Consider the following 13,649-nt stretch of genomic DNA (forward strand, 5'->3'; position numbering starts at 1 on the left):
AGTCTTGGAACCCCCCCCCACCCCCGATAGAACCAGGCTCTCCACACGAGTATGTGAACCCACACTTAAGCACCCCTCCTCGGACTAAACCAAGCAGTACGCAGGCCCTGGAAGCTCGTGCCCCTGGTAAGGCAACTCAGTTTTACGATGTGGCCTTGGGTTGACCGGGGAGAGGCTACCCTCCCCAGCCTCTTCCGGCCGAGCGCCCCCTGTCCGGTCCCTGGTTGGGACTTAGACTTTTTCTCGCCATCAACTGAGAACCGGGCCTGCCAGGCCCACCGGCCGAGCACGAGTACCCACACTTAAGCACCCCACCTCGGACTACACCCAGCAGTACGCAGGCCCTGGAAGTTCGTGCCCCTGGTAAGGCAGCAGGACTTAGATTCTGGTAAAAATGTTGGGTTTCTCCATAGGTTTAACTGGAGAGTGTTCGCTGCGTACCCAAATTTTGCACATCTTCTAACGGCCACCAACAGGGCAATTTTGACCCGATCGAGATGCGGCTTGGCAGCCTTTGCGATCTCGTCTCGGACTACACACATACCGAATTTTGGAGCTCTAGCATCAAAGCTTGGCCCTTCAGAGCCATGTGCGGTTTTCGGACCCCAGGTCCGGATCGACCCAAGGGAGCGTGCCTGAATTGAAAAACCAGTGACATTAGTTCCATGTGGTCGGACTGAACACCCCCACGAAGTTTCAGCTCCGTTGGACCACGTTAAGTGGGTCTCCTGGTGTTTGAATTTCGTGTTTCCAGAAAATCGCTCCATTGATTGAATGGGAAATGGCCGCCCGGAACCATAATTTTCCACATATTCTAACGGCCACCACAGGGCAATTTTGATCCGATCGCGATGCGGCTTGGCAGCCTTTGCGATCTCGTCTAGCTCTTTAAACGTACCGATTTTTATAGCTCCAGCTACTACGGTTCTTGCTGGGGGGCCGGTGCCGTTTTTAGAAATGGGGGGTCCGGATCGACCCCACGGGGGCGTGCCTGGATTGAACAAGCGGTGGCATACGGTCCATGGGGTCGGACTGAACACCCCCACGAAGTTTCAGCTCTGTGGGACCACGTTAAGTGGTAATGCCACGCGGTTTTATTTCCAGTTACCATAACCCTTACCCTAAACATACAATCTTTACGTACCTACATTTTCCGGCTTTTAATCCAATCGCCTTCACCTGTTTTGACATGCGTCGCTATGAGTACAGCGATTGGTTGGTTCAATCTTCTAAGGCAGTTTGAATTTTTGTCGCGTTTCACCTGGTGTTTATGTTAAAAGTTGATGTAGCATAAGATAATGTCTAATAGGGAAGACTTGGCAATTTAGGTGAGTACCTACTTGAAGGGAACATTTTATCGTGGCTGAGTTTTCGTGGAACATTAAGAAACATTACTGTATTTATCGCTTACCTTAAAAAACGATGATAGCATTGTTGCCATTTAAAAACTAAGAAATGCTGCAGAAAAAATGTGATGTTAAGTCCGATAACTTCACAAGCACTCATATGGACTGAAAGGTTTGTCATGTTTGTTTGCTCAAATTCTTAGTAGCGAGCTGTTATTTTTCCCCCTCATTATTTAGAATCCCTTTTGGGATAAAGGATCAACCAAGATGACAAACGTGGGTGCTAAGGCTCTTCTCAGCTGGGTAAGTTTAAGCTGTTATTGGGTATCCATATGATGATGGAATACATTTTTTATGTTCTAATTTTATTTCACATTATTGTTGAACAGGTCAATAGTATCACTGCATTGAACAGCGAGATACAGGTCGGTGATTTAAAGGATGGGGTGGTCCTGGTGAAACTGATTCATGTACTGTAAGTTGGAGTGTTGAAGTTCCCATGTCTTTTTAGACCTTATCCTGTTATTGGAGTAAAAGCTGTCTGACTGAATCCCTTTTCACCCTTTCTCCTTCATTTGTTCTCAAAGCTTAATTTCTAACAAGATTTTGGACCAGGGAGACATCTAAGAGTTGCAGGACATCGGCCCTTGAGTACCGGTGTCCTCAAGGCCTCTAGCCTAGTGTATTATAGTTTGATTCCCAATGTAAAAAATATTTACAAGGTATATTAAATTTCCAAAAATGTAAATGTACCACTGTAAATGTAAAAGTGTGTTAGCATAGCCAATCTGGTTTATTTGAACAACTGTTTACCTTTTTACTTTGTTATTTTTAATAGTGTTCTCTTTGGTTTTTCTTTTGATGCATAGATAATACTGTATGTGTTCTTGTGTGGGACTGATATGTGTTTACAGTACACTCGTGGAAACTATAAGTCAAATGGGAAAATTGGAGAGAACTCATAAAGTATCAGCTTCTTATGAAAAAGGGATTCAAGCTTTGTGTTACATCCTTGATAAATGATTTGGTCATTTTTGTGTTGAAACAGGAAAAAGAGGGAAATCCCCTGTTTCCGTGATTCATTTGAGGGCCGGGTTTGTGTCATTAGAGTTCCTAGAAGGTAAGCTTTATTTATTTACTTTAAAATATGCATAAAATCTTTAATATGTTACCTATTCCAACTTACGGGAATCAAATCATTACTTCAGCCTGGAGTCAAGATCTTCAGATTCCTGCTAGTTGAAACCAGCCGCTGAGGGTCTATTGCAGGGGTGTCAAACGTACGGCCCGCGAGCCGGAACCGACCCGCCGAACGATTTAGCCCGGCATTTAGCCCGGGGGCTAAATGCATTGTCATTGTTCATGAAAAAAACATATACTTCGTTTAATTGAAAATCTGCAGTTCATATACTGTCCACGAGGGGCGCTGTTTTATTCAGAGCAGACAACATGATGCAACACTGCATCAGAACTAACAGCAGATGGCAGCACTGAGCTTCAGGTTCTGTAAAGTTTGAATCTATCGCTTTACCAGTTATTTTGACCCTGGCAACCTCATATTTCTCGTGCATGGTGACTTATATACACGTTATTTAAGTTTTTATATATGTATACATTTTATGCATCAACAAATGTACTTAATCAAATGTCTTTTTAAAACAGTTGACACTTCAGATTTCGAATGTGTGAAGCCAGATAATTTGTTCAAATTGCTTCCCAGATGTGGAAAATTGATTTTAAACAATTTCTTAATTTTTATCCGTTTGATGTATTTTGTGTATTTTGTGATGCAGGACAGTGTTTTTAAGTTCCAAAAACAGTGAATAAATATTCTGTGTAACAGTTATGGGCTATGCAGCTAACTGCGTCTACAAGAGCAGCATCAGATGATGGTTCTTTACGGAGCCTGAGGTGTGAATGAAGACACAAAGCAATGGTTTTAGTTTTGGTGTATATATTAGTGATTTGGGAAGAAAACAACAGACAATTACAAATGCACAATGAGAGACAAATTAACTCAAAATAAATCAATTCCAAGTCCTTTTTCCTAGCTCGCCATCCTTGGATTCAGATGAGGATCTGATCCATCATGAATAAAAACCCGACCTTTGTGAAGAGAGTGGGGCGTACTAAACCACAATCAGCTGTGACAATCTTGGTGACGGCCCAGGTAACAAACGGCAACAGTTCAATAGATCAAATCAGTGGATGCAAAGATTTTGATGAATTGTCAGGAAGACGCCAAACAGCCAGCCACAATCACAGTGGAACAGGTGATGAAGTTCAAACTGTGCTGGAGGCGGGGCTTTAAATAAGTTGGCAAGTTTGGGGTGAAACAAGAAGTGAGCCCGCAAGAATAAAAGTCTTGACTAATTGACTAATTTTGGGTTACATCTGCAACATTGTACAATCACTGTGATCAGTTCTTATGTATAATGCACTTAAATGTTTAACCGAGTAAAAGTATTGTCGAATTTTATGATACTTTTCTTAAACTTGAGGTTATTCATAATATATTTTGTAAAAGGGAAATTTGTTTACTATTAAAAAAATTAACAAGTCCACTTTTATTGGTTCTATTTAATCTTGCAATGACTTTACTTGTGTGGTCCGATTTTATGTATTTCCTGAGGTAAATGTAGACATGAAACTTCTTAAAATGAAAAACGACTGGAATTTAAATGAAATAGGGGTAAAGACTGATGTATATTTAAGAAAATCATACTACAACTACCTCAAAATTTATTCAGATGGTTCTAAAAATCTCAAAGGATGTGTGTGAATAGGAATAAATATACCAGAGTTTGAAATTCACTTCTCCAAAAGACCATCAGATCATCTATCTGTTTTCACAGCAGAAATGATGGCAGTTATATTAAGCTTACAGTGGGTAGAGGAGGTTCGACCAGATAAGGTGGTGATATGTACAGATTCTAAAGCAGTATTAGAAAGCATTCAGGGAGAAGGAAATAATAGGAAAGATTTAGTATTAGAAACTCTGCATAGATTATTTAGAATATATAGAGGTGGCATTGATGTTTGGTACTGCTGGGTACCAGCTCATGAAGGGGTTAAAGGAAATGAAAAAGGAAGAAGGACAGGGCAAGAATAGAGTCTTAAAGGAATATTAGGAAATGAAGGAAACATAATGGATACTTATAGATTAAGGAAAGCTTTATTTATTTTTCTTAAAAATACAAGATTAATAAATAGAATTTAATAGATGTAAAGAAATGTTGTTACACACTCGTGTACAGTAGGTGGCGGTATACACCTCAAAGTTGCTTGCAATCCGCCACAATAGAAGAAGAAGAAGAAGAAGAAGAAGAAGAAAGTTTCTCCTCGCGTATTGGACGCTTTCAAGCTCCACCGGGAATTCCTGAGTCCTCTAAAGCAGGAACTGCCACTTCTGCTGAAAATTTATAGCAATTTCCAGCCACTTCTCCTCTATATTAGGGGTCTGAAATGTTCATTTTATAAAACAGTTGAAAGATCTTAAACACTTTAGCTTTTAGTTCAAAGAATAATTATTTCATAATATGAATGACTGCTTAATTTTAAACATAAGATTGGATTAAATTTCAATACAATTATGCACAAAGAAGACATATGGCAAAATATACTTTTATTAAATATTTCATTTCAGTTAATTAATGTTCACAAGTTCAACAACAGATCTCATTGGCTGTGAGTAGAACATTACTTTGAAATTTGAATGCCACAAGAAGTCATAATTCAGCTATATTTTAATGAAATTTTGGTGTTTGCAAAGTGTCAATTTCATACATGGAATGGAATATATTAGTCAAAAATCGTATTGGTTACCTTGAGATAATCCTCAACCAATGAATGATACAGGGCTTCACATGTTTCACTCACAATCTTAACCAAGAAAAACAAATCAAAAACTTTATTACATTTCAAAAAAAGTGACGTGCCTCGTGTGGCAAGTAACTGAGATTGCTTTGGTTTGTAGTTATAAAGTGAGTCCAGAAGGTGGCAGTATTACAACCTTTGGATTCAGATTCACCCAGAAAGAAAACAAAGACGAAGTAAAGGATCCGCCTTTTCCGTTCACGTGACTGGTTGTGTCGTTTGTGGCCGCGCTTCTTGTTCATTTGGCGGGTCTGTCTAGATCAGACTGCTGTCCTTTAGCTCAGCGAATTCACTCTAATTTAGCATATTATATTAAAAATGTCTCACAGATACAGAGCCACGCGCAGCGACGCTCACGATAGTGACTTTAAACACAGGTATGTTTGAATGCAGTTAGCTACTTGAGTTAGCTTTGTTTTGTTACCAGTATGTTAGAAATCTTACTATGTTGTTACTATTATGGTTCATTTTAGCTCGGTAAAAGGCCTCTATCAGTTTCAGAAAGTAAATGACAGAACGTAGCGTATCTGCTATTTTGTTGCTCCGTTAGCTTTTTATGTTCGCTTTGTCTTTTGTGAAGAAAACAACATGTGAATGAAAACGATTTTTTTCTGTGAAAACAATTGTCGAAAACGGATCTGGTTGAACGGATACATGACTAACATTGGCATCAAAGATCAATCGACTGAAAGCTGTGGATCCCTGCCACTCAACTAAATGGATCTATGGAGGATTCGAAGAAAGAAGCAAATGGCGGGAGAAGTTTTAAAACTCGTTCATCAGCTTCTGCTAATTATCAGTCAATTCATCGGCTGTTGTAAATGAATGTCCGGCCTGTTCTGTTGACCTTCACAAAGACTTTTTCAGCCATATCAGCATGTTGTGTATTTTCTTGAATGGAGCCTTTTGCTTTGTGTTGCTCATTTGTTCTGCAGGAAAAGCTATGGCCAGCTGTACCGTCAGTGTTGCCACAGAGTGTATCCACACAGAGGCTTTCTTTTACTGTGCTAGGACTGAGATGTTTAACTACAGGTCCAAACTAAGATCCTCGATGTTTTGTTGGGATACAGGAGCAGTGGCCCGTCTCGGTGGTCCCACTGCAGGAAGAGAGGAATAGATGGAAGTCTGAGGAGCCACAGTGACGAGGACGGTGATGATGGACACTCTGACAGCAGAAATTCCAGGTATGAGTTTGTTTGAAACAGGCATGCCTACTTATTGAACTGTTTTCTTGAATCAGAAACTGCATATCTGGAATGTTATCATTCAAATATTTATTGAAGAAAGCCTTTATAATTGTTAGCAGCTTCTCTAAGAGATGTAATGCTCACTGCCAGTTGCAGTCAGACGGCTTCAGCTAGCTGCTCCGCCTGCTGCTTCTGTTATTGAATTGAGTTTGATTTTAAGGAGGCCTGAACTCTTCTTTGCCCCCCAGTTTCACCACGCCAGAGAGCGCAGCGCCTGTGTCTCGATGTGGCCGGCAGTCTGACTGGGGGAGCCAGGTGGAGGACGAAGAGATGAGGCGAGATGTTCACAGAGATATGCAACGGTAAAAGAATGTTTTTCATTTTAATTTCAGTAGTCTTCTTGAATGCTGTCATTATTACTTGTTTGTTGATGTTATGTGCCCCCTGTTCAGATACAGGAGGAGGATACTAGGTTCAGAGGTTAATCAGAGGGAGAGAAAAACTTCATCTGGCTCCTCTGGCAGGTAAACATGGCATCATCAAGAATATCTATTCGATGACTCAAACGTTAAATAAAAGTTTAAAGCAGGAAGCATTACAGATGCAGTGACATACATAATTAGGAATGTGAAAGCATCACGTTGGTTTGGAAGGAAGAGTTTAATTAGCTGGTAAAAGTAACTAATGGGTGAATGAGTCGACTTTAAATCCAGCAGAACAGTCCGATAGTATTTGGGGTGCTAATGTTGTGGCCAGTGTTCTATCGGTGCTACCTCGTCAGATTTTCCTACCATAGGATGGCTAGATAGTCATGTCTTTGTGTTGATGCTATGCATCTAAACTGCTACCGTCATGTTCACAAACCAAAAACTAGCAGGTTGTGTTAATGTAAAATATTATCATCGGATAACATTCTTTGAGTGACAGGACTGAAATGGAAGCTTAGGAGTTATGCTTAGCTTAGCATTGGAACAATTTATGTGCATGACGAAACCACAAGATTATCATTTCTCTCATTAAAATATTCTACCCATAAATGGCAAACTAAAGCCATTTACAAATATAGTTACAAGCTGCCTGTCATGTAAACTTAAAACATAAAGTAATACAACAACTTAAGAAAAGCCAGGTATGAAATAAATCAAATAAAGCTTACCTTAATCTTTGATAAAATAAAACGGACGAAATAAAACTTCCACAGGTAGGATGTATTTGTAAGAAATCTGATGAGTAAGCAGAAAGTGACGTAGCATCGATGTGCGCATGCACATTACCACAAGGTAAGATGGATTGATAGGTAGCACAGTCTGGCTGGCTTTTCAGCTGACGGGCATGTGATCTGCTGTGGCTCAGCAGGGATCAGGCATCATTGAGTTCCTCTACTCTGCAGAAACTGCTGCTGTCTAAAATGAGAGTAGCAGCAAGGCCACATCCAGACAGAACGGTCATTCAGTTTACACATGTGGTCTGGACACTGCTTAAGATTCTCTAGTGGAGAAGCAGCTTTTGGCCCATCAGCCTCTCATGGGTCAGCATATTTTACTGGCTTTCCTCAAGAAAACTACTCTCTTCAGTGAAAATCTGTTCCATAACCCTGCAACACTAAACCTTTCACTGATGGGATGAGAACCTGTTGGCCCGTGAAAACTGACTGCTCAGCTCCATATCTCAAGTTATTTCGCAGATGTTTCATTAGCACTGCACCAAGCAAATATATCATCATCATCTGCTCGTCCTATGACAGGTTGGGGTTCTTCTTTAAGCCAATCAACCTTCAGATCATGTATGCCATGTTCACACCTCCTCTGAGCTTGCTCCAAGTTCTCGTTAGAATTTTTTTTGATTGGAACTTGCTCTTAAGGACAGAAATTGATTTTGTAAAAAGCTGTTGTCACTTCATCTTTGGATTGTGGAATCAGTTCTGTCAGGTTTTTAGTTAAAGGACAATAACATATCTGTGTACTGCAGCTGTGACTCCAGAGAGGGTGAAAACATGGAGACTGACGAAGCTGTATTGATGCGAAGACAAAAGCAGATCAGCTACGGCAAGAACACCCTGGCCTATGACCGTTACATCAAGGAGGTGCCAAAGTAAGATGGTGCATGTTACAGTGTCCGCATCTTAAAGCAACATTGAACATAGACAGCAGGTCTTGAGTGTTTAAATGCTAAATGTACAAACATGAACCCTTTCTGTTTTCAGGCACATGCGACAGCCGGGCGTTCACCCAAAGACTCCCAACAAGTTCAGGAAGTACAGTCGGCGTTCCTGGGATCAGCAGATCAAACTGTGGAGAGTTAAGCTGCATGCCTGGGACCCCCCTGCAGGCTGCAGCCAGGAACACACCCTCAGTGACAATATGTAAGAAAACACTGGCTCCCTCAGGTTTCCAGTAACTACTTCATCATTACTCTGGCAGGCCGGGTCATGAAGCTGAAAGAGAAGGAAAACAAAATGAGCAGAGCAATAAACACTGAAACACAGTGTTTCCCATCCTGGTTCTCAAGACATACCGCCCTGCATGTTTTAGATGTTTCCCTGCTTTTACACACCCTGTCGGGTGATTGCAGATCAACAAAAGCTTGTAAATCAGCCATCAATTGAAATCAGATGTGTTGAAAACAGGTAAATGCCTCAAATATTCAGGGGATTGTCCCTTGAAGACCAGGGTTAAAAACCAATGGTCTAGAAAGTCCCACAATCTCCAGAATTCCTACGGAGCCTGGAAAATAGTTGCATTTTTTAAAAATTATTTTGCACATTTGAATAATCTGGAGAACAGTTTCCAGACTTTATTTTTATTCGGTGAAAGCAGAATTTCACAGGATATGTATAGTAAGGCTAAATATTTTAGTCAGCTAGTTTTATGTCACCCCCCCAATTTCTTGTTTTTTTCAATATCAATTTTGTAAAGATTTGCATCAATACATCTTGAGAAATTGGCAAGCTCATTGATCATTTTATTTAGTGAGTTATTGAAATTGAAATCCACTTTTTTTTTTTTTTGCCTGGTCATTCATATTAATTAAACCCGACAGCAATGAGACTTCTGTGTGAAGTGTTTATGTCCCCAAAGCAATCCGCATGCGGAGAAGAACATTGACATCACACAGCAGCGCTCTGCTTAAGGCAGTAATTATGAATTTTAAAATTTATCCAGCAATGGGAGACAATAATATAATCATAAGGTCATAACATGTCAAAGCTGACAAAAAACCCCCCACAGCCAATAACATCATTTAGTGGAGCATTTGCCTTCTGTGTGAACGCAGCCCATAGACAGAGATGGGTCCAAATACTGTACCTGGTTGTTAAACAAATTTACTCACAGCTGATTTATCACCAAGGTTTCACAAAGTATGCATTAAAGAATCATCTGTTAGTGAAAAAACATTAAATACAGTTGTGACAATTCTGCATTTTGGATCTTTTTAAATAAAGCTAAACAGCCACCACACAAACAATAAAAAGTCCTTCATAATTGTGTTGTCAGGATATGAGGAAGGAACAAAGTTAAAAACAAAATAACAGCAACTTTAAAAAAAAAAAAGTTGAAATCTGAGTGTGAAATGATTAATGTGTTGGCACCCTGAGTGTCCTTGTGGCACATGGTCAACAAGTGGTAACGCCTTGATGACCTGCATGACCATGATGAGTCACTGCTTGGTTTCTGCAGAGAGGAGCTGGACCTTGATGATATTGTGGACATTGAGTTGGACTTTCCTGCCTTGGCTGATTCCCAGAACGCACCGTCTTCCCTGCTGGTCCACAGCTCTACAGCCGAGGTGAGCTCCTCTACAGGCTGCTACTGACTTGGTTTCCAACACTGACTGGTTTCAGTTTGGGAGGTGGGTGTGGCAGCATGGTGAAGTCACCTCTAATGCCGTTGCCACACATTTGGTTCTAAATTCCACAAATTCTGTCAGAGCTGCATCAAACTCAGTAGGATCAGTCCTTATCCGCTCCCCAACAGGAATCTATAACAATCTCTGGTGGGTGTAGTTTAATTCCTCTACATTGCCCCCTAGAACACTTAACCCTTTGGAGTCGAGGTCTAAATGGCCATCCCGGTGCGCATTCTTTCTCTTCTCAGTGCGTCAGCACTCGCTATGAAGCCATGTAGCGATAGCAAGCAAAACTTCTACTAACACTGCACACACCACGAACTCTAACTAACACACTTATAGTCTAAAAAACCCATCGAAGCACTCTTGGTAAAATCCACAGCATCACTGCGCCCTAGTCTCTTGCCGTATCCTATTCCCCCCTCCCCCTCCTCTCTCTCCGCGTGTGTCTCCGTTCTACCTAGCAACAGACCGTCAACACATTTTCATTGGTTGTTACGAAATGTGGTACATTTAGACCCCACAAAATAAGGCGGAAATGATCGATCATATTTCTGGCTTTATTTTGAAGTAAATAACCACAAAACCAATATAAAAACACCACTTTTATAAAGTTTGAAGTCCGTGCTGTCCAACAGAGTTGAAATGAAAACTCTGTATGCCGTCTGTGTTATTACGAAGCCTTATAAATGCGTCTCATGCTTGTACGCCGCATGGCGGGCAGCGTCTGCATAGGTTAATAACCATCCACAAGTCATGCTTTAACCCCCCTGTTATGTTGCGGGTCAATTTGACCCGTTTCAAAGTTTAAATTTTTTAAAAAAAATAGAAGTATTTTTTCTGCATGAAACTTTTTCTATTTGTCTTAATAGGTGCACTCTATGTATAAAATGAAAATGGTTCATTTTACACATTTGCAGCCCCCCCTGAAATACTCTCTGCAAGGGAGTCCTAAACACATTACACACTGAAGGTACATGTGATATCGTCACTGTCAGAGATCAGGAAATGAGCCGCAGGGAAATAAAAAGATGAAAACCCTGGAAGCTCTGAAACTTCTTGTTGATCATTCCAGGGCCGACTAGGATGGCAGAAACTCACATCACAAACCCTCACAGACCCACAGTCAGTCTTTGAGCTACTCATGCCTAGTGCAATACAGAAAATCATTGTTGAAATGACAAATCTAAAAGGAAGGCGAGTTTTTGGAGAGAACTGGAAGGAGCTGGATCAAATGCATTTACATGCATATTTGGGGGGGGGAGGTCCTCATTCTGACCAGAGTTTATAAGTCAAAGGATGAATCAACAGGCAGTCTAAGGGATGCAGAGACAGGCAGGGTAATATTTCAGGCCATAATGTTTCTGGAGACTTTTCTCCAGAGTAATCCAATTTGACAATCAATGGACAAGACAAACTAGCAGCCAATGGAACAATGTGGAACATGTGGGTTGTAACTTACCCTGTTCTATAACCCAGGCCCTCATGTCACAGTGGATGAAAGGCTTGTGGCATTCATAAAGATCACCCTGGCATTCAGAAGGCATATATTGCCTAAATGAGTACTCATTTAGGCAATATATGCCTTCCACACAGCTAAATATGGCATAAAAATCTGGGCAGCATGTGATGAAAAACCTAGTTATGTTTTGAAACATGCAGGTTTAAACTGGAAAGCCAGCAGCAGGATCATCTTTAGGACTCATTTGTCATGATTTTAGTCAGCGGGTCAATTTGACCCAGAGCAGAAAAGTGTTTCAAGTTCAATTATAAAGATCACCCCTTCAAAAAAAATCTAAATGTAATATAATTTTTTTTTTTTTTACAAAAAATCACTTTCAAGGATAGTTAGTGTCATTTTGTGTTTAGGTTTTTTCAGTGGGCATAAAAAATTTAAAATCACATTTTTTATGTCCAAATGAGTAAATTGTCGTTATTGATCCTTTATTTGTGAGAAATAAAAAAACATCATTGCACAAATATTGATTGAAATGGTTAGTATTGGAGTTAATAATCAGACACAAAAAAGTTTTGGAGGATTTTTTTGGTTTCTGACACTATTGCATGACTAAACACTCTCCGGGTCAAATTGACCCACGAACATTATTGCTGTACCTCAGAAACAAACATAATAGGAGGGTTAACCCAGAATCATGAAACTCAGTATACATAAGTCTCTTGGAGCCGTGGCCTAAATCCAACAGGACGGCGACCATTTTGGGTCAAAACCACCATTGTGTTTTTGAAATAGACATATCTGAGTGAACTCCTCCTACAGCTTTTGAGACAGACTTCAGAATCACTCAGCAAAGTCTTGAAGCATAGATGATGAAAAGTTATAAAAGACTTTTGTACATCAAAGCACATTGGTGTGGCCAACCCTCCAAATCTGACCATTCGCCATAAAACATCAAGATTCACTAATATCTGCATAAAAGGTCACAGCTGCATCATACTTTCTGTCTCATTACAGACCAGCCCTCATCTCATTCAGATCCTCAAACACTCGGTGGTTCACTTATGCACTGTTAACAAATTTCCAAACCAAACACTTAAATACTTTTTGAAAGCCAATGTAGCTGTGTGCCTCCCCTGAACATGTTATCAAGCCTGACCTGTTGTGCTCTGTTTTGTCTAGAATGAAGACTGTTCAGCTACTCCAGTTAAAGTCAAGAAGACAGAGGATCCTGACGTGGCCTGATGACAACATGCGCAAGGATTTCACCTAACACTGACGTCTCTCAAAGTTAACATGGACAGTGTCTGTGACTGCTTCGCAAGTTGGGGATGCTTTTGGTTTTCTTGTTTAAAGTTTGCTTGTTCCTGGTCTGTAGGCTGAAATTTCTTACAGATTCATCTGCTCAGGGAGTCTTATTTACAGGATTTTATACCTCCTGTTTTAACCAAGTTGGACTCATTTCAATGAATCAAATATTGGGAAATTAATGTCTCTGATGCATGTTGCTTTTGGAAGATTCCATTTCAGTGAGGACAAATAGTTTTGTCTTAAATAAGCCCTTTTGGGATGGGAGGGGGGTGGAAAATTGAAGCACCAAAATGTTTTAAGTCAATTGTTGAATTTTTTTGTATACAGTTATAACTGTTTTGTTTTTATTCCTGTTTCATATTGAAGAGTTTAAAATAAAAAAGCACACTGAAAACTTTATTTTGTTAATGAAGTTTATATCAATAGAAAGTGTTGAGACTTGATGTTGAAATGCAAAGACTCGGAATTACTTGGACAATTAGGTGTGCATATTTTAACTCGCATATTTATGCAGTTAAATTATAAACATTAAAAGTTATGTTATTTATAATCTAAGTGGATACTTTAATGGTTGTATTCTAATGGTAATTAAACAGAGAAGTTAGTACAGTTTTAAAATGAGGTTCT

At 40.0% G+C, this 13,649-nt stretch overlaps 1 protein-coding gene across 2 annotated transcripts; it reads left to right on the forward strand.

Annotated features, from left to right (window-relative positions):
* Positions 1 to 5,405: 5,405 nt before the first annotated feature.
* Positions 5,406 to 13,421, forward strand: LOC103471089 (stem-loop histone mRNA binding protein). Of its 2 annotated transcripts, none has more exons than XM_017307134.2 (8): positions 5,406 to 5,599; positions 6,293 to 6,406; positions 6,658 to 6,771; positions 6,868 to 6,933; positions 8,378 to 8,500; positions 8,613 to 8,771; positions 10,087 to 10,195; positions 12,894 to 13,421. In XM_017307134.2, the coding sequence occupies exons 1-8, from the start codon at positions 5,541 to 5,543 to the stop codon at positions 12,954 to 12,956; spliced, it is 807 nt and encodes a 268-aa protein (XP_017162623.1). In that variant the 5' UTR covers positions 5,406 to 5,540; the 3' UTR covers positions 12,957 to 13,421. The 2 variants fall into 2 exon arrangements, with proteins under 2 accessions (XP_017162623.1, XP_008418109.1); XM_008419887.3 differs by having other exon boundaries at positions 5,408 to 5,599; positions 6,862 to 6,933.
* Positions 13,422 to 13,649: the final 228 nt, after the last annotated feature.

This window comes from Poecilia reticulata, unplaced genomic scaffold (assembly GCF_904066995.2).
Source record: "Poecilia reticulata unplaced genomic scaffold, P_reticulata-male-v2 Scaffold_76, whole genome shotgun sequence".
NCBI lineage: Eukaryota > Metazoa > Chordata > Actinopteri > Cyprinodontiformes > Poeciliidae > Poecilia > Poecilia reticulata.

Bases quoted from the DNA above. Each gene is read 5' to 3' on its own strand.
- LOC103471089 (XM_008419887.3), top strand. From the start codon at position 5,541: ATGTCTCACAGATACAGAGCCACGCGCAGCGACGCTCACGATAGTGAC. The intron at 8,501-8,612 runs GTAAGATGGTGC...TTCTGTTTTCAG, and splicing joins TACATCAAGGAGGTGCCAAA to GCACATGCGACAGCCGGGCG. The intron at 8,772-10,086 runs GTAAGAAAACAC...TGGTTTCTGCAG, and splicing joins CACACCCTCAGTGACAATAT to AGAGGAGCTGGACCTTGATG.